Consider the following 21,727-nt stretch of genomic DNA (forward strand, 5'->3'; position numbering starts at 1 on the left):
CATGGAAACACAATTTAACAAGCAGTTAAATAAACTGGTGCTCCCAGGGACTATTGAGTTATATTCTTGCTTTTATACAGTGAATGCATTAAGCACTGACTTACTTCTTTAGCAGGTAAGACACAAACAGGCCCTGCTTAGTGAAGTGTTTGGTTCGATCAATAAGTGTTTGAATTGCTTTAAATGAAGATAGTCTTTGATGTCTTATTTTCTTCCCTCTTGTCAGTGTGAAGTTAGTTTTTGTATTTTTCTATTGTTTTTATTACAGATGATGTATTCTAGCTTGTCAGTCATTTATGGGAAGTGTCCTCCTTTCTGTAGAGTAAGGTGAGTGATGGCATACTGACACCTGGCGTGAATGTAGCATCAACGTGTCCTGAAATTATGTTTAGCAGATGCCCAGGGGTTTTAGGCCTTGGAATTTAATTTGAGCCTTAACTGAAGAAGTTTGGTTTGACTCATTACAAAAAACAGATTTGATAGATCTGATAAAGAAGTCCTAGTCATGGAGTAGAAGGAGCTAAGAATGATTCACTCCCAGCGGAGTCACTTTTAGACACTTAATCATATCCGACAATGGAATTATTCTCTGTTTCTGACCCTTGGCACTAGAACTTATCAAATATAAATCAGTGCACTATTATGGTGGCATGACTAACTTTTAGCCCAATGTGTTAGCAGAAGGGGAAATAGGTGGAGCGCTGAAGATACAATAAACTGCTGTTTTTAAAACAACACCAAGTGGTATTTTGAAGATGTGTTGCTTCCATATGTCAATGTAATTCTGGTTGAAGTAAATTTTTTTGTTGGGGACAATATGTGGAGGAATTATTCAAAGAGAGCATATTTTGTGAGTGTGTGTGTTTTATTTGAGCAGCAGGGAGCATAACCTTTTAAAGAGACGTAAGATGAGGCATAAAGTTAAAATTAGGAGTATTTTGCCATGTGTGAAAAGCAAGTCTGTTGAGAATGTTTATTGTAGCCGACATGGAAGATAAAGTCATGGGTGAGGGGGTGCTTGACCCTAGCACCAGGAAAGCAAACAGTTGCTGCTGAGTTCTTCTTAAAGCAAATGTTTTAACAGTGATGATGTTGTGTTTTGTTTAGGGTCCTTGCCACCATGAGACAAATCACCCTCTTTTGACTGAAAGTACGTTATGAATTTCACAAATTTCAGTATGACACGTTAGGCCATAAACCATTTAAATCTGACCATGCGCAACTCAAATCTGCACTTGACTCACAGGCAGTGACACACCTATGTCAACGGCAGCGTCATTACGTTGACCAGCGTAGTGCATACGTAGGGTTCGGTGTTCTGTGAAAAAAAAGGGGGTTTGGCAGAAACTGAACCCGTCAAAAAACCCAATATTCAGCAGAAGCCGAATCCTGGATTCGGTGCATCTCAGATTTAAAAGTAAATCAGTATTTCGTTATGTTGTTCAGCAAGAGTTCATGAGAGCCTGCATGCCAAGCAGTTGCAGATGTTTGCTAAGTACTCTTCTCTAAAAGCTAGAAATCCAAATGTCAGATAACTAAAATCCTTCATTCAGTTACAAGATGAGCAGGGTCTAATAATTAAATCATAAAAATGTGACCTAAAACTACAAAAAAGGTTGATTTGTGGGAGCCTTTCTGGCAGGGAACTGAAATGCTGACTTACTTCTGGGCTTGTCGATAATTCTTTGTCTCTTTCACCTTATCACCTCTTTTAACTTTTCTCTGTGTCACAGGCGTGTTATGGCATCCTCAAGGTACCCCAGGGGAACTGGCTGTGTCGGACCTGCGCTCTAGGCGTCCAACCCAAATGTCTGCTCTGCCCTAAGAGAGGGGGGGCCCTCAAACCCACCCGCAGTGGAACCAAGTGGGTCCACGTCAGCTGTGCCTTATGGATCCCTGAGGTGAGACCCAAAGAGGGGCGCTGAGGTCAACATGGCCAAATGATCCAAATATAGTGCAGTGTAGATAAAGCGCGTTATGCAGTAGCCACAGCAAAGCTGGTGTGCACCATCGTGACGCCAAAATGATCTCCCTGGGGCGCGGGCAGAGGTCCCGCAACACTTTTTTTTGTTTCAGCAGCGACAAAGCGGAAACAGGAAGCTGACCGAGTTCCTGGTGTGGTTGCACCTAATGCCACCGTTAATGCAGAAATTGGTATCAGTGCCTCCTCTTTAAATATTGCTGCACAGTGGCTCTGAAGAGTGAGTGTGTTTTTTCACATTTGCCCTAGTGCATACAGCTGTAGTCAATGGCAAAATTAGTGTGAAAAACTACCTTTCCTATGTTGGTTCAGTGGAGTCAGCAACTGCATAAATATGAAGAAGCAAACTACTGAATGTCCGCCATGTTGAATGTGTGTTAAAACAAGTATGGTGCTTTTGGATGAGGTGTCTACACCATAAAAGAAGGAAAAAGAAAACCACCTGAAAGACTCTGTGGTGTTTGACATGCTTTTTTGACGTCTGTACATGTGTTTTTCTCATCCTGATCCCAAATGGCATCTAATGCACACTCTTTTAGGTACAGTGTTTCTCTCTTTCACTATTTGTATCAACAGAAACATGGGGGATAAAAATCAGTCCTCATTTTGTGCTTTGCCTACTTCATGTAGCTTCTTTAGTCAAAGTCTCAATCTTATCAGTCTGCAGATAATGAATTCATTCATAAGAACCCTGTTCGTCAAGCATGTAGCTTAGCAGCCGCTCATGTGTCTGATGATACCTTTTGGAAATGTCTCATCAAAAAGCGTTAAATGGACATAAAGCAGTCACTTATTTCATATGGATGTTGCTTTATGCCTTGCACACACCTTGTGAAGGCAGTCAGTCATGTGTCTTCAGCCTATTCAGGAACACACTCCACCAGCAGAGTGACTTTCGGCAGTTTAAACCTTTTACTTCTAATTGCCTTCTGTCACCCTTGATTGGGCTAATTGTTTTCGTTGCTCCGTTCGCTTTTGTTTTCTCTTCCTACCGTGGAGGGAGAAAAAAGAAATTTGCATGTCTGTGCGTTTGTGCACGCGTCCTTGCTTAGATGTTTGTGTGTTCTTGCATGAGCTAAAGAGGTGCTCATAGCAGACGTCTACACAAATAAACACACACACAAACGCAACACACATCAAAACACTGGCTAGTAGATTTCTACTGACGTTGATGGTAGTGGAAATTTCCAAAAAAGAGGCTCTGTGTGTGAGAGTGACATTCATAGAGAGGGCTGGATCAGGTGTGTGTGTGTGTGTGTGTGTGTGTGTGTGTGTGTGTGTGTGTGTGTGTGTGTGTGTGTGTGTGTGTGTGTGTGTGTGTGTGTGTGCTCTTGTTTGTGTGCATAAACACACCACCCAGCCTTCAAACGATACAGCTCCCCTGCTGTGCTGTGAGTATAGCTGCCCTCTCCCTTCAACCCCTGGAGAGAGGTCCCTCTTTAAATGGCTTTCCACAACACACACACACACACACACACACACACAGAAGCACACACAGACGTAGAGCTTCTCTCCTAAAATGCCTTCATTTAACACTGTAATTTCCACCCATTTCCACTGAAATGATTAAATAAAATATTCCGTTTTTTTATGTCTGAATCAAACCTGAGCCTGATGCAGGTAATGTTAGCTAAAGCACTGAGTTTGTGTTACCCTGTCACACACAATTGTTATTACTATGATTACAGCTCGCCTGTATACCTATTCGTTCATGTAACCCTAGCACTAAAAAAATTGTAATTTTTATTTATTTTTACTCTATATTTTCATGAAAAATAAGTCAATGCCAAATGGAAATATAGGCAGAACCAAATCTGAATCCTAACATCATTTGTAAAACTGTGTCCAAACCCACACACACCCTCACACACACACACACGCACGCATACACGAAAACACAGAGAGAATGAAAACTGCAGCCCTGAATTTTTTGAGTATAAACAAACTAACATAAGAGGAGAAGGTGGAAGAATTGTGTAAAGTGCAACGCGCGCGCGCGTTGCACTTTACGTGTGTGTGTGTGTGTGTGTGTGTGTGTGTGTGTGTGTGTGTGTGTGTGTGTGTGTGTAATCAATTCAAAAAGTGAAAATCCTTTTACCATTGATTAGGTTGCACATCAACTAAAAGAAGCGAACAGTGACAGCTGAGGCATCATTGTCTGATCTGCACTTTCTATTGACATTCTCAATGGAGTACAAGATTTACCCTGACTCTGATCGTTTGTCCTGTACAAAATACATCAATAGGAAGAGAAAGAACCAAGTGGGTTTGTTTTGTGGACAAGCAGAAGAGAGGAGGAAAATAAAATAGATAGCTATAAGGACAAGTGGAGGAAGAGAGGGAGGGGCAACTAGCAGCTTGTTAATGCAAGCGTGAAGGACAAGGAAAGAGGGCAATGCCACAAACATGAGAATAAGTGAATGTGAAAGAGGTGGAAAGGTTTTTTCTTTTTTTAAAGAAACAGACAGCGGAGGAAGGAAGGAAGAAATGGCACTTTGGTGATGAGTGTTCTCCACTCTATTCTGCATGGCTGGTTGGCACAGGTCAATGACTTTTTGGTTGTATTTGGTGGAGAAGAGTTTCAGGCCAAAGCTGTTCTGAATAGACCTCTCAGAGAAAGTGAGTCACACTGAGCTTTACAATTATGTTTTCCAAGGAGCACAGGTGTCCCTGCTCAGGGTCCAAAGACAGACTTTCAAGATCTTGGCTTTTGAAATTGGAAGACACTGAAAAAAATGATCATTCAGACTACAATAAGTTGGTTATAATCATTCCGTTTTGGTGGAGATTTAATCATTTTAAGTGATCAATATCAAGTGAGGAGCAAAGTTAATCCAGAGATTTGGTGCTGAATAAAAAGATGGGTCATGATCTTCAGCTGTTGTCATATCTGTATTAATGAAACCGTCCTAGAAAGCATCAATCACATTTTCCAATTTTTGTTTAGTCTATTAATCATTTAGTCCATAAAATTGTAAAAGTTCCCAACACTTGATGTCTTCAAATGACTTGTTTTGTCTGACCAACAGTCCAAAATCCCATATTCAGTACACATTTTTATTTTTGATACAAAGCCGAGAAAAGCAGAACATCCTCACATTTTAGAAGCTGGAACCCAAATATGTTTGGCATTTTGGTTAATAAATGAGTCAAATAAAAAGTTCTGTCGGTGGCCTCATCAGTTAATCAACTTATCATTTCAGCAAAATTATTAAGATTAAACTGTTATATGATAATGATGATGAACAAATACAATTTATCTCCACACAATGTTGATTGTTTGATTATTAATCACATTCGGTGCTTTGAATATGTTTATTTCTGTATCCCTGTAGGTGAGTATAGGCTGTCCAGAGAAGATGGAGCCCATTACCAAGGTGTCCCACATCCCCGCCAGCCGCTGGGCTCTGTCCTGCAGCCTGTGTCGAGAACACACAGGAACCTGCATACAGGTACGTCAGATAAACGCCGTGCCTTATGTTGTTAATAACAACATGTTATGAAGTGACCCCAGTGAATTAAGTGTTTGCCTCAGGTTTTTCTTTTCTAGTCATGCCCAAAACCTTACAGCTGCTGTCCACTATTGGAGCAAGACAGATGTGCTTCATGTCGTTCCTCCTCTTCATCCTGTTTCTTCTTTTTTATTTAATTTCTTTTATTTAACTATTATTTAACCATAAAGATAAAAATCTCTTTTCCAAAGGAGGTCTGGCTCAGATCGCACACCAGTTACAGATTAAATAGAAATGAAACACAACAGACAGGAAATAAAGTCACACAAGAAAGAGACTATAACCAGCCCAAATAAAGCCGTCTTCATCTTCCTCCTATTTCAATCCTCACGGCATGTGCACGCACACTGTTCATTATCTGGAGGTGGCGCTGGAATGAAAACAAGCCTGTTGAAAATTGGTAAGTTTTAATTGTGTGTCAAATTCATTATTAAAGTTTAACTTTTGGAGTTTATCCCTATAAACAGATACAATAGATGGGATGTTCATTCGGAAATAAAGCCTTACAGGCACACTCATGCACATAAGTATACACAATCAAAGCAAAACTCTTACAGTATTGTTTTTAAAGTTTAAACTCAGCAGACCCAAACTCTCACATAAAATGTATCTCAACAACACAGATCATCATAGTTCTTGGCATCCTGCTTGCCAAAGGTGGATCTGTTTAAACCCTGCACCGCTTTTACATGCTGCTGAATATGCAAACAAAACCCCCAACTGACACGTTACCACTAACACACTTTACAGCTATTAGCTTGCCGACCATTCAGCTTTAAAAGTGCCCTCAAGGTGAACTGGTTGCCTAAAGTCCTATGCTCTCTGCATGGTGGAAGTATACAACTATGTGTACCTACAAGTGTGTCCGATGATTGTTTTTGCAGCGGTGAGGGTGTTTGGTGTCACTGTATTGATGCTTTAGATTAACAGCGAGTCCTTGAGCCCAAATTGCCCGCAGAAAGAGAGTCTCTCCATCCTGTTTCCATGGTTTTAGACAGGCGGCTGTACAAACATACACTCTGATCAGCTGCTGCCTCACACACAAGGTAGAGATCAGAGGTGTCAGGAAAGTACAAATACTTTGGTACCTTACTTAAGTAGAAATTTTGGGTATCTATACTTTGCTGGAGTAATTATTTTACAGCAGACTTTTTATTTCTACTCCTTACATTTTCACGCAATTATCTGTACTTTGTCCTTAATGGCATTTTTTTCCCCTAACATTACTTTTAATTTTATACTTTAAGTAGTTTTGAAACTTTACACTTTTTACAAAAGCTTGAGTTGATACTTTAACTCAGACAGAAGTCATTTTAAACCCTAGTACATATACTTTTACCTGAGTATTGAATGTGAATACTTTTGACACCCCTGGTAGAGATGCAACTTTACACCATGCAACATGAGCACGAGGAGTGCTGTGTAGGCTCTTAATTTAGGTAAAGGAATGAGATGGCAAATCAGTTTTCTGTCTTGAAAGGATTAGACACAGGAGAGTCTGAGAGATGATGATAATAGTAATAAGTTGTCAGTCTTGATTTTCTTTGGATTTCCCCAGATTTTCTTGTATTTTTATTGCACAGTAGGTCAAAAAGCTCAAACTAGATTAGATGTCTTTCCTTTTGGACTACCTTTGAAAGTGTACCATTCAAACACATTACTTCAAATCTTTGCTCAGGTATTTTTTTTGTGATTTGGTGAAAACAAACTTTTGTTTTTGTCTAATGACACCTTGCTGTATTCCTTTTTTGTGTGGACGGTTCTTTCCATAATGATAGCCGGGTGTCTCAGAGTGTTCAGACCAAAATATTTTGTTAACAACTTGTTGTATTAATTGGCAAGAAGTTCTCACAGTGTTATGTGACTCCTAATGAGCTGGAAAGGTCAACCAGTCAGGCCTGTACCGTATGTGTTAAAGCTCCGAGTCAGTGACAGGGAGACACTCTCTGCTAATAACGCTCTTTTGCTTCATGGTTAGTTTGTAGACTTCCCGTACTTTTGAGGAACTTGACAGCCATATAGATTTAAACACATGTAGCAATGCTAGAGGTATAGCAGGTGAAAACATAATAAACAATACTGTAGCTTAAACTACAGTTATTAGGCTACAAACTTTTGCTGTGCAGCCAGACATTGTTCAAACATACACCACTTATTTTAAAGTCTATTGGAGATCATAAAGTTTTCAAAGATACCAAATAGGTTTTCCCAGTACATTTTGGGGGAAATGTGTTTAAAATCAAGCACAAGCCATTTCAAATAAATCCTTTTGATAAAATGGTGCACCACATGACTTGCTGTGTGTAAATATGTCATGAAATGTAAACATGATATAGCTTCAGTGAAAATCTTCAACAAGTTGACGATACACATGTAATAGGTTCATACAGAGTGGAATAAGATGGTTTTTAACAATCATGAAAAGATTGAATAAAAGGGGAAATCTGGACGTTAATCTTCACATTGCAGACTTCTGCTTTCATGATTTAGCTTAGCTGATCGCACTACTGCCTCATGTAATGTAGGCCTACACCATTGAGGGCACCACATGAAAGGCTTAACTTTAGATAAATCAATGCCTGTAAAATATTCAAAGAAAAAAGAGATTCCTTAGATTCCCACTGGGCATTGAATGTTTATAGATTTGAGGAAAATCAAAGGTTTCTAAAATGAATGGATAAAATATACCGTACAAATCATCAATATCCCTCCGGTGTCAGGCTCTCTTTCTATCAAGGAGGACATCAAAACTATGTCATAGATATTGGCACAGATATACTGTAGCTGCCTGTCAAGTCTTAAAATCAATAATTTCATCAGGAGTTCTCCACTTGACAGGGTTAGAAATGTGAAAATAGGCCGAGATTCTTTGGACAAATGTTTCACTCCAGGAAGGCCTGTTAGTTTATTCTTAAATTCCGCTAAACAAGATATTTGGAGTAGATAGAGTAGATGTGGGGTGTTGATAGCACAGTGGATATGACACATGTCTTTGGTGTGGCTTTGATTCCCACTGCGATACATCAACCAATGTGTCCCTGAGTAAGACACTTAACCCCTAGTTGCTCCAGAGGTGTGCAACCTCTGAGATATATATAGCAGTTGTAAGTCACTGTGGATAAAAGCGTCATCTAATTGACATGTAATGTAAAGATAGAACAGCAGATAGGAGATACATCCGCCTGTTTCCAGTAGCCACCTCTTAATTATCTAGAATTGCTGAACAGATGTGTGTGGGAGGTCTTAGGTGTTGAGTTGTTTTGAGACAAATTAGTTTGGCCTGAGGCTCTTTTGTGCTTAACATCAGAGATAATTAAAAATAAATGATGACAAAATAATTAAAATAGTGCTGCAACCTAGCAGTGTAGTAAATCAAGAAAATCAATGTTGAGTCATAAGTCAATATTTATTAAACCTGTAAGAATTCAACTTAGAAATGCTCTAAAGAACCAACCCAGATGTAATAAAAAAAGTGTTCTTTGCTTTATGTGAAGAGTTAAATGTATGACATTAATCAATTAACTAACTCCTACTTATAGTGAAGATAAAGCATTTGTGTGTTTGAATGAGCAATGAAAACATGAACTTAATATATTGGCTAATGAAAATGATGGGAAGAATGGGAAATGTGCTTAATTGGGACCAAAAGAAAAAGAAAACCAAGCTGGAGCAAGAGTAGTCTGCTATTGGTAGGCAAGGCAGCTTTATTTGTATAGCACATTTCAGCAACAAGGTAATTCAAAGTGCTTTACAATTCAGTTAGAAAACGGTTTAAAAATAAAAACAACTTAAAAACAAGAATAAACAGTTAAAATAAAAACAGATAAAAAACAAGATTAAAAGGTACAGTGCAGTATAAGATATTAAACATTAAAGAAATAAACAACCATTTGAAGAAAGGCAACATCAAAAAGAAAGGTCTTCAGCCTTGATTTAAAAGAACTAAGAGTTGCAGCGGATCTGCAGTTTTCTGGAAGTTTGTTCCAGACATGAGGAGCATAGAAACTGAACGCTGCTTCCCCCTGTTTAGTTCTGACTCTGGGGACAGAAAGCAGACCTGTCCCAAATGACCCGAGAGGTCTGGGGGGGTCATAGTGGAGTAGCAGATCAGAACTGTATTTTGGCCCTAAACCGTTTAGTGATCTATAAACTAGCAAAAGTACTTTGAAATTAATTCTTTGAGACACAGGAAGCCGGTGTAAGGACTTCAGAACTGGAGTGATGTGATCCACTCTCTAGGTCTTAGTGAGCACTTAAGCAGCAGCATTCTGAATCACTACTGTAGGTACTACAGGTACTGTACATTTCTTTTGCATTCAAAATGTCCCTTTTTACAGCATGATTAGTATGGCCCCATCTCTCTCTTGAGGCCAAATGGAAAATGATTAAATTAAATATATAATTAGTATTTTTCTTTAAATAACAAAGGTTGTTATCCACAAACGCCTAAACATAGTGACTCAGCACGGGCAGTGATAAAAACATGATTAATAAATCCCTGCCAGGACTGAGCAGGTGCATTTGAAAAGGCCAGATGAGTATTTTTTTGCGATGACTTGGCCCGTACCAAGCAACACATCTAGCCCCTGTGTTCTAGACGCTGTGTTCAATCTTTCCTCTTTTGACACCAACTAAGTGAGAGCAGCTGCTGCGGCCTTAGCCTAACATTTGGGAAAGTTAAACGGGTCTACATTGTTGACTGCAACTTCACTTTGTAACAAGATGATGTGTAAATAGTGGTGACTTGGGACTATTGGAGCAGGTCCCTTGTTACTGAATCTCTGACTTTGTTTACTCTGTGATTTAGTGGGTTGAGGACAGTATTTCTCACTGAAATGTATTTTTAAAGCTACAAGGTGCAAAAGTTGACAACATCAAAGTGTACTTGAGAAGAGATAGGAGAGGCATCAAGTTGTACCTATAAAAGAAACAGCCGAGACTTAACGTTAGTAGCCTAGTCATAAAGATTTTTAAAATTGAATCAGACATCTTGGAGTCTTTCAGTTGTGATATTGCTAATGTGACGTATTTCCCAATGAAACAGAATGTGTAGACAGGGTTTCATTATGAGAGGGATTTAAATCAAATCCCGAACATGTGATTTGTTCTCTTAAAAGTGATTGATATAGCACACTGCAGAGGAGTTTGCTTCGTGACACACCTCCCTCCCCTGTGTTGTTAGAAGAGGGAGAGGATGACTAAATTAGACCTCAGACCTGTTGAGGTTGGGTAGAAGGTACCAAATACACCAAGCCAGCACTGAGAGGCTCAGGAGGAGCTTCTACCCTCAGGCCACTAGGATCCTAAATGAGGACATTGCCTAGGACAGCTTAACTGCTTAACTTTGATTGTTTTTATGTGTTAAATCAACTAAAAGCTTCAGATTTTCAATGTGATGTTTGTCACTTTCAAGCATTATTTGTAACAGTTAAGTAGGTTTTACTGCTGCTGTATATTTCGCTTTTAAAATGAAATACTGCAGAATGGAGTTGAGCCAAATTGTTTGTGAAAAGGTTAAACAGAAGTTGTTTTTCAGACGGTGGCGTCGGTAAGATCCGACAGGTTTTGATAAGTGGGCTCACAAACAACACAGTGATGAGAGTCACCATCTTGCTGAATGCTGAACTCCTCTGAAGAGTACAAGCACCGACCTGCGCATACTCACCCACACACACGTTGACAAATGTGCGCGTACATGCGCAGTGACAACAACAAACAGCCACAAGGGCTCACACACACAAAATCACACCATGCCTGGAGGGACTCTGTGGGAGGCAGCTCTTAGTATGACCTGAAATGGATAGAACTGAGAAACACACACACACTCACACCGAGACACACACACACACACACTCACACCGAGACACACACACACCCAAGTTACCGATATGTCAGCAGAAATGGGGAAACCGTGTTTGTTGTGACTTGGCTTGTCTTTCTGCTTTGCTGCACTTGTATTGGAATCTTGATAACACAAGAAATGGACAAAAAATAGCTGTGCCATAGTGTCCGTGCATGGTTGCTTACATGCACTTGTGTTCTAGAGAGAATGTGTTAGTAAAAATTTTTAATGAACCCACACACTCAAACATAATTTATACCTCCCTGTTTTACTTCCCATTCACTACTATATTCTCTCCTGCCATATTTCCTGTGTTCCTTTTCTTGTTTGGCTCCCGTACATTCTACCCTGCAACCTTCTCATCCCTTGCCTGTCCTATACCATCTTCCCATATTGATATCTTATTCTGTCTTCCTTTAACTGTATTTCCTCTCTTTGTTTCCCTTACAGTGCTGCATGCCCTCCTGTATCGTGGCCTTCCATGTGACGTGCGCCTTTGACCACGGCCTGGAGATGAGGACCCTCCTGGCAGAGAACGACGAGGTGCGCTTCAAGTCCTTCTGTCTAGATCACAGCTGCACCGCCAGCAACAGCAGTGCAACTACCAACAATTTCTCCACTTTGACAAGTGTGAGCATTGGCAGCCACACTACTACATCATCGACCAGCGGAGCACACGCCACAGCCAGACCTGAATGGACTACTACCGTTGTAAGTTCTGAGCTTCGGCCGGACCATCAGCACCAGCCAAACATCTGCAGTGATCAGGAGCAGAGGTCGGTATTGTACCCAATTTCAGTGTCAGCATCAGAGCGAGCTGAGCGGGACCAGCTGGAGAGAGAGAAAGTGAGCCAGAGGAAACAGAAGCTCCAGGAGCTGGAGGATGAGTTTTACCAACTGGTGGACCCCAGGGAGGTGGCCGAAAACTTGGGGCTGCCCTTTTCCCAGGTACGTTAAGCCATGCAACTGAAACACTACAATTTTTTTATATGACATGATACAATACACTTGCCATTTACTGGAATAGGTACACATCCAGGTGCACCAAAAATACCTTGCTCCTCCAGACAGTGAGTCAGATAGCATAAGTCAAAAAGCAACAGACAGGGTCGACACACAGTTCTCTCAACACTTGTTCATACCAACAGGTAACAAATATTGAAATACCTCGACAGCGATGTAGATAGAGTTACATTTCTGTCCACTAAAAAGCTGAAGCCTCTTGTGATTGGCTGAAGAACATTGCCTGGTCTGACAAAACACAATAAATCTATGGCACACTTTACACACTTTCTGTCCATGGTGGCTTATAAAATGATAATAATAATAAATAATAACTTCATAAGGTCTCTCCATTTTTCTGCACTACATTACTCTGATCTTTACCCAGTAATTTAAATACACAGTTAAACATATATATAAGAGTTTTGGTTCCACAGTTAACAACATGTAATCAGATGTGGTATTGAGTTGCATTTAGAGTGCCGGTTCTAGCGCATCAGATAAAGTCCTCCCTATTCACAGGTAAACTGTCTGATAAATCACAAGCTTTTGTTTAGAACGCGATGTGATTAACTTGCCTTTGCTTTCTAAACGTGGCTGTGGATGCACGGGCAGGACTTTTTATACTATAAAGGAGGATAAACTAAAAACAAACAGCAGTTTATACATAGGGATGAAAACATTGTGTGATTTATTAATGGAATAATTGTATCATTTAAAATATGTAACAGAACTATGTAGAATTTTAACATATGAATGAATTGTCTTTGCTCTGTCATTTGAAGCAATTGATGTGTCAATCTTCTGACGTCCATGTCAACAGAAAAAAATGGGAATATTTTGTCTCTTCTTCCAGGTGGACTTCTTATATCAGTTCTGGAAGATGAAGAGGAAGGCCAACTTTAATCGACCTCTGGTCACCTTAAAGAGAGACGAGGTGGACAACCTGGCCCAGCAGGAGCAGGACGTCCTCTACAGACGCCTCAAACTCTTCACACACCTCCGGCAAGACCTGGAGAGGGTGAGTCTGACATTTGAGTTTTTTTGTTAGGTATGAAGCCAGTTTAAGTTGTTGCTTTGAGTAGTGCATTATTCAAACAGGAGGTAATTTTTCATATTGTGTGGTTGTGTGTGTGTGTGTTTGCACACATGGGGATATGCTGCTACCACAGTGCTTGCTAATATTTAAGGGGTGATTTACATTTTTCCAAATGTTAATTAAAATGATCATTGACAGTATCATGTACAGTTGATTTTTGCTTTCATGAATATTCATGTTAAATGAATGAATAGCCTGAAGGATTAAGGCATAATGAAATGACTGAATCATATAATGACTGAATGAATGATAGCCTACTGTTAAAAAAGTCTGTGAAAATCCACCCACTGCACAGAATTAATTAGTTTTTTCCCTGTGATCTGTGTACAGTGTGACAGTTTATTCAATATATGTAAAAGTCAGTTGGCCCCCCCTCAGAGCTGTTTTCTTGATGAACTCATCAGTGTTTCGGTGTGTGTGTTTCTGGCATTGAGAGAGATGGACCTCAAATTCAGTCTCAAGTGACCCACAGCACAGAAATAGTGTATGCATGGCTCTTGGGATGTGGAACGTTACTAGTTAGGATGTGGAGTTGTACCTCCTATATATAGTTAGAACTGAATTATCTTTTTTTGTTGTTGAAAAACTCAAGGTACATTCTTATTCTTGCTGAGCACCACAGTGTTGGATTTTGCAAGAGAAAAAATATGCTCATGTTTGTGATAGTGCATGTCATCTCGAGGAAGGCTTTTATTTATTAGAGAAGGAACAGCCTGTCTGATCTAAACCCCTGTAGTGTTTTAGCATTGAGCTTCTGTGGAAGTCATGGATTGTCCACCATGTTCAAGCGGGGTATATTTTTTGTGTGTGGTTGAGCAATGTAATAGAACAATTTGGGCCTAAAAAGTAATGATCAGGTATGAAGCTGTATCCTCAGATCTTTGGATACATGTCTCAGAGACAAGCTGTTAACTGGTCCCCATCTGTTGGTAAGTTCAGGTGGTGGTGGGTGGTTCACAGTACTGGTTAACCTAAATGTGCAGTTATAGTAAAATGTTACTGAGGTGTTTTTTCAGCACGTTCTTCAACTCAAACCTCTAGAACAGGCATTCTCAAACTTTATTTCCAAAGATCCAAATCTGATTTACATACAAGGTCGAAGGGATGGAACGATTGGTAATAAGCAATTTACTTTTGTTAAACTTACATATAACTTTCAAGCAATGCGTTTGTTAGATTAATTCAAGTTTAAGGCAGTCAGAGGAAAATTATAGTTAAGCCTAGTGAAAAAAATGTCACGGTTTGACTGCAATCTGTTGCCTAAATTAAAGCAACTCTAACTTTACAAGCAATATACATTCAAGTGTCAGATTTTCAAAATATATTCCATGTCTGCCCCGAAATGGTTGTTTTTGAACCTAATGATCTCCAACATTTTCTGACTGTGTAAAGTATAGTTTTAGTAGAAATATTAACAAAAAGAGAACAATCTTCATTGATTGATTTCCATGCCTAAAAAAAGTAAATGTTAGAAACTAAATATGCAAACTGTTTTAATGATTGAAAAAACACATTAAACAAACTGACCTTTAAAAACAACAAGGCACAGTAACATATAGGCTACAGAGAGAGGCTTCAGTAGCACTCTCTTGCTGTCACAGATCTCACAAAAAACTTGTTAGTGTATTCATAGGAAGATGATAACTGACAACGTTTTGTTGTTCTCACCTCTGTATTCTCAGGATATTGCTGTTCAAAGTACCCGTGCTTTGTGTTATAATGGCATTTTAACATTTCAACTCTTTAGTCCAGACTTTGGGAATCACTGCTCTAGAAGAATTATACCTGCATCTGCGTAAAGGTTGGCAACAGGAAGTTTAAGTAGGTTTTGTTTGAAAGCTCCCTTGTGGAGCGGCTGCTCGGACTTGTGGCCAGAATTGAGGTGGCAACTGCAGAACCAGCTGGCGGAGGGGAAGGAAGTTGTTAAGCTGAAGGAGGGAGCCTTTTAGGCTTTGTCAGTTCAGAAAATTCTTGAAAAAGAAATAACTGTATCTCTTTATACTGCTACGGGCTAACAGTTAACATAGAAACAATCAGACATACATTTAAATGTCCTCTGTAAATAGACAGTATTACATGGCTTTCCTGCCACCTGCTACAACTTGACCCGCTTTCACTTAACTACGGTGCCGTCTATACTCAATAGGAGCTCCGTGATCTGCGAAACAACAATACAGTTGAACAGTTGCTAACGTGTATGCTGATATGGTAAGGGGGGAAAAAGTAGCTTCCACTTAAGGGTTATCTTGCACGCTCTGCAGTACAGCACAAAGCCCGACGCAAGTCTCTTTGCTGGTTTAAGACCGACGCAGTTGTCAATATTCCGTCTGGCACCTGAGGGGGCGTAACATCACGATGGTGGCGATTCTGAACCTACCAGACTGTTCTAGCCGTTTTATTCTTTGCCTTTACACATTAAACCAATATGTCCACATTACTGATAATTAATCCTTGTGAAAATAAATATTTGGTGAAAGGACCAATTGCCAACCCTACAATATTGTCACAATATCAACATTGAGATATTTGGTCAAGAATATTATAGCATTTGACTTTCTCCATATCGCCCAGCCCTACTTGGGGAATGGAAAAAAGAGAGCTTACCTGCGGGAAACCACTGGGGTCATTCTATTTGACGACTAGGTATTGGCAATTCAGAAGGACGGCAGTATCTGTGGTTGTGGAAACATGCGGTGAGGGAGGCCATGGAGAAGACAATAAAAGAGAAGACAATGACCTCTGTGGAAAGGGCAGAGTTGGAAAGTTGCCCATTTTTGGAGTGGAAGAGATTTAACCTAAGATGTTCTGGATATTATAGGGCTGTCTTGGTTTACATAATTCTTGCTGTGCTCCAGTATTTATACTAGCTATTGTACCTTACCTAAATACAGTGGAAACTGTAGTCACTGGGGACTTATTTTAATTCCTGCCTTTTAACCCAAACATATTTTAACTACTTAGTGTACAGTAATCAAATTAAAGAGCAAAAGTAAAAGAAAAAGCAGTCATACAACTTACAGTCTGCTTTCTAGAGCTGTGATCAAGGAGAAATGATCGTAGTCACCAATATCAGATATTTATTAAATGCTTAATGGAGTTTGGTCTAAACCTGAACTATAGTAGAACGGTTTTGAGGTCAGTCAGAAACTCAAAATGGTGAAATATTCCCCCACTGCCTTCAGTATCATAGCTCCCACTTGGCAGCTGAATGCTAACCACTATGTAAATTTCCTTGCTTGGTTTTTCGGATTGGTTGCGCCCATGCCACTAACCTCTTTCCAGGCTCGTGTTTTCAAAGCTCTGATAGTGGATTGGCATTCACTGCAGCGGTGCCCTCAAAACCTCTTTCTGACCTTGCATTGTACCCTACAGAATCTGAATGACAGCAGGGCGCCCACAGCCAAACATCTACTCCAACCTAGGTTTAGAGGGATAGAGTTAACTCTGGTTTGCGGAGGAAAGACAAGACGGTTAGACTGAAATATTGATTATTATGTTTGGGCAAATGTTTTTATATATTTTATGCCAATCTAAAAGACATTATATGATATTTGCATTCTTTCTCTCAACAACCAGTTGAAAATGTATTTTCTTTCACCAGACATTAAGATAAACCAAATCATCCGTGGTTTGGTGTCCTAAATACTTTTTCTCCTTCATTTCTTTGGCGTGTCATTTGACACGATGCAGTTGGCTTGCTTTGGTTTGGTTTCAGCTTCATAGATTTAATTTGCTTTCCAGTAGGACAACTTTTTGGCAATTAAGTGGCTGCAAATAAATCAAATGAATCACTATTCTGTAACATAATAAAATAATAATATACAAACACAGGAAATAATTGGGTTTCCCATTTAGCCTCAGCTGGTAATACCAGTTGAGTGGACTAAAAGAGTTCTGTTTAGACCAATGGATCAGCGTACATTGCCCAGCCTCCTACAGGGAAAATCTGGCTTTTAGATAACAATTTCTCACCTTGAAATAAAATCATTTCCCACAAATCACAACACAAGGGAGTTTAAACACTTTACAAGTGTCTGATCCAGTTCATAATCTAAATTTTAAGTTCAATGTGCCATCAATCTGTTTCCTTCTTTTTATGCACACCACGAAAAAATGGAAACACCCAAGTACTGTGTGATTGATTGATTTTATTAGACCATTTCATTATAAGATACGATACAGCTTTGCATCATACGTTAAAAAACAAAACAAAGTCAGGATTACACAATAAATCCCTTTGGCTTATATCCATTGTGGTATCTTGGGGGGGCAGAGCGAGTGGCAGCAGATCAAGCATCAATCATAACATCCATATAGATTTTAAATAGATCCATTCAGACAATACCGTGATAAAAATTCATACTAAGATTGGCATCTGAGCCATTTTTTCAGCGCCTGCTTAAAACCTCCGAAACTTCTGACCATCTTTAGATTTCCTGGCAACTTGTTCCACAGGCTTGTTGCTACATCCAAAAATGACTCCTTACCTAAACTACCCTTAACTGTAGTTAATCTGCTTTGTACTCTGCCCAATTCAGATCATCCTTGTTTCTCTTAAATGTGTCATACTTCTTATTTCTCATCCTAATCCTAATAAAAAAGAATATCATCATTTATCCAGGGTTCTGTCCTCTGTTTAATGCTTACTCCTTTTAAATTGGGTTAATTTGTCTACAACGTCTAAAAACATACATTTAAAAGAGCTCCATGCTTTATCAACATACATACTGTACATTGCAAAACACCAAACCAGTTAATTAGATTCAAGCAGTCATCAAGTGCTTCTTTGCTGTACCTTTTCAGCGACCTAATGCTTATGGAGCTTTGGCCATTTGAGCACTGCTTTCTTTATCTTTCGAGTACAATAGAATGATCACTCAATCCATAATTAATTCCCTACTTTCTGCTATTCTAGACTTTTCTGACACTAGAACAAGGTCAATAATAGTTTGAGTGGAAGAACAGACCAAAAGGGTTGGTCCTTTTATCAGCTGATTTACACTAAATGAGCGACAAAAATTCAGAAATGCCTTATAGCCAGGAAGGTCAATTTTCCAAGTTTCAGTATTAAAATCTCCTATCATGATAACTTATAATTTAACAAAGTCCATACCCTTTGAGCTTGCTTCTTCCAGAAGTTAAACATTGTCTGGTCGAGTGGCCTGTAGTATGTTCCAACTTAAATAGGCTTCCTTTCGGCGACGGAATGTTTATGGAGTCGCCCAGTCCCACCTTATTGCTGTTCTCTGGGATTTTTGGGAGAAGGCTTCTGATGTTATGGTGAAGGAGGTGAAGTCCCTTTTGTAGAGCGGAATGAATCCACATTTGGCACAACCATGCAGGCATCCTCCAAATCCGCTCAGGGCGACCGAAACGCAGAGAGTCTTAGGTCCAATCCCCCGGGCCCCAGGCACCCAGCAAGGGACACCGCGTCTCCCAGGCCCGGCTCCGCTCCCTCCACGACTCCACGCTCCCCTCCACGACTCCACGCTCCCCTCCACCCATACCAGCCACACTCATGGAGAAATGTTAGCCACCATCGCTGCGTCAACTGTAAGGCCCACATACCATCGCACCTGTCACACTTTCCATTACATACAGTATCTAGGTCCAAAATAGGGCATCGGACCCGGACATTGGTGTATATCCCACCATAGCGGGCACATACAGATGATTAAATCACCGCCGTTAGATTGCTGTTTCCCACCAGCCTTTAATTTACGCCTGGGTACCAGCCAGAAAGTACTGTAGCTGCACATTAGGTTTTGACTCTGTAGATGTGCAGACTACTTTTGATATTTAGTAATTTTTGTGATGGAAACAATAGTCTCCAGAGGCATTTGTTTCCTATAGACTTGTGTAACTGAAGTCATACCACAGTGGTCTCCAGTGGTTAGGTTTTATTGATTGTTGAGGGCTTTGCTAAGAATAACTTCCTGACCAGTCAGTGTATCTGTAAATCCATAATTCTTCTTCCTCCAGACCACTGTTTTATTGACATGTGTATTGTGGAAGTCGTGTGGAAACCACTTCCAAAAACTAAGGTTTACTGATTCTATAAATAAAAGGTAAAACAATTGAAGACAGTCAGTAGAAAGTCACAAAAGAATATGCCAGGGGACAAACACTGATAAACCTCTTGTAATTGTCTTAATTTGCTGTCATTTAACTTTACTTTAACGTGCCTCATGGTAGTAAGCAAGTGTGTCCCACATATAAAAATTTCCAACACAGTATACCTAACTCCCACCTAATGCCCGCTTGTCCTATTATTGTTACAGAGGGGTATTCAGAGCTAAGTGTTAACCACAGTTTGTGTGCCAGACCAGTCCTGTTGTTTGCAAAATGTGGCTAAAAACTTGTTTGACGACTCACAATAACAAAAAAGTTCCACTTTCTTTTGTGACAATTATAACAAAACCTCCACCGATATTTTTGAAAAGCTGTCCTTCTTGATGAGATTTTCCAATGAAAGTCTTGCATTTCTGACAATGTCAACATAAATATTAGCTATCAGAGGTTTTAATTTCCAATGGTTTTGAGATCTACTGTATGCTCAGACAGAAACCACCTCAGCCTTCATACGCAGGGTATCTCAAACAGTACTTGGAGGATTTTGTCTGAAATCCTGCGACTCACAATTGTGTTTAGGAATTTCAAAGTTAGACTTAATAGACGATAAGCAATGCTGCAATTACAAATGAAAACCTGGTTTGTTCCTGATGGTTCCCACGGGAAGACTGTGTCATCTATGTGTGACCGCGTGCTTATCTTGTTCAGAGGCGGTTTGAACAAAAACAAGTAGTTGAATCTCAGGCTGCTTCGGATTGAGCAGCGTTCCTTTTTAACACAACTCGAAGGGTGACAGAGAGAGGAGAATTGATTCTGTTTCCTGCTGGCAGGTCTCCCATGAGGAAGATTGATCACCAATTGGTCTCGTATTGGCTAATGTGTTGACAGCTAACCGCTACAGATGCTAGTGGCTGTCGATACAAGCTCTCTTTCTCCCTTATTCTCTTCTTGTCTCCTTCCCTTTCCATCCCCCTGCACTTCCCCTCTTTAATCTCCTCTTTCTTTTCTGTTGATATCTGCTTCTGTTTCCCACACACAGATTTAAGGAACAGAGGGCCTTCTTGTTCATTGTTGACCCACATTTTTAACCCATATTACTATACGTTGGCTCTATTCAGTGTTGTGTTGTATTGTGCAAATGTCCTATTTGTTTGTTTTTGTGGTTTTTTTCCCCCCCTCTTTGGGTTCAAGCATTAGGTCTTGTCCGTGGAGATGGGTTTGTGTGTATGGCATTGTGTTTGTGGGTGTCAAGGCTAGAGTGTGTATCTGTGCGCCAGAGAATATTCCCATCCTCTCTGATTTGCTGGCAAATTGAAAAATTCCCTCCATCCTTGCATCACATCATCCCAAGACCCCAACCCAATCAGACCCCACGACCAAACCCTCCAGCCTGCTGCTTTTGTGAATAAATATGTGTATGTGCATGTTGGTGGTGGAAGAATCTGGGGGCTAATGTTGGGGTGGATTATCCCCCTCCTCTTCCTCTTTGAAGTGCTGCCAATGGAACGAATTGCACTGTGCTGTCCCTAATGCACTGGTGAGCTTTCTCCATTTCTGTTCTCCTGAGTGCCCCCCCCCCCCCACACACACACACACACACACGCACAGACACACACACACACACACACACACACATATATCAGTATCCAATCAGCATGCAACATGTCAAAGCAATGTGTGCCACGGTGATTGGGTTGTGTAACTTTGCAGCTAAATGTTGCTTCTTCTTTTTTTGTTTTGCTTGTGTGTTTTTAAATCAGGCTAAATGTGCAGCGGAAAAATGGGCATGATACTCATGTAAGAGTAAAGTAGAAATTAATTATTCTGTACTGTATATTAGAAATGTTTCTAAAATGTGCTCAACTGCACTCTATGCAGAGGCTCAGTCCTCGAGGCAGCTGCTCAGGGTTCGAGTCCAACCTGCAGCTATTTGCTGCAGGTTGGACATAATCCAACCTGAAGCAAAGGGTCTGGGTTTTAGCTGGAGAAGTCTGCAGAAGTTAAGGGGAGCGGGGAGGGAGCTGGATCTGGGTTAAAATATGTTACTGCCATAGAGGAGGAGGAGGGGCGCAGGGTGGATGCTCAGGCTCAGGAAGAACACCCAGGGAAAAGAGCAGAGCTGGACTTTACAGTTAAAGGAAATAGCTAAAGACTGTAGGAGAAGTGCTGAAGTCTGGGGAGGAGGTGGATGAATCAAGCGGAAATGCCAGAGCTCGGCC

The 21,727-nt window shown here is 40.2% G+C and overlaps 1 protein-coding gene and 1 long non-coding RNA gene across 3 annotated transcripts in view; one reads left to right on the forward strand and one right to left on the reverse strand.

Annotated features, from left to right (window-relative positions):
- The window catches only part of jade2 (jade family PHD finger 2), a 162,030-nt gene that overhangs the window by 87,809 nt on the left and 52,494 nt on the right, over positions 1-21,727 (forward strand). For both annotated transcript variants that reach the window (XM_034890936.1, XM_034890937.1), the window contains exons 7-10: positions 1,734-1,901; positions 5,317-5,433; positions 11,786-12,283; positions 13,194-13,358. In XM_034890936.1, the coding sequence (XP_034746827.1) occupies positions 1,734-1,901; positions 5,317-5,433; positions 11,786-12,283; positions 13,194-13,358 (948 nt within the window). The remainder of the gene's footprint in view (positions 1-1,733; positions 1,902-5,316; positions 5,434-11,785; positions 12,284-13,193; positions 13,359-21,727) is intronic.
- On the reverse strand, positions 1,334-16,393 carry LOC117956089. The gene is made up of 4 exons (XR_004659178.1): positions 16,381-16,393; positions 14,712-14,716; positions 6,208-6,213; positions 1,334-1,404 (listed from the first exon to the last, which is right to left on the reverse strand). It is a non-coding gene; the product is annotated as an uncharacterized LOC117956089 (long non-coding RNA).

Source organism: Etheostoma cragini, chromosome 13, assembly GCF_013103735.1.
Source record: "Etheostoma cragini isolate CJK2018 chromosome 13, CSU_Ecrag_1.0, whole genome shotgun sequence".
In the NCBI taxonomy this organism is placed as follows: domain Eukaryota; kingdom Metazoa; phylum Chordata; class Actinopteri; order Perciformes; family Percidae; genus Etheostoma; species Etheostoma cragini.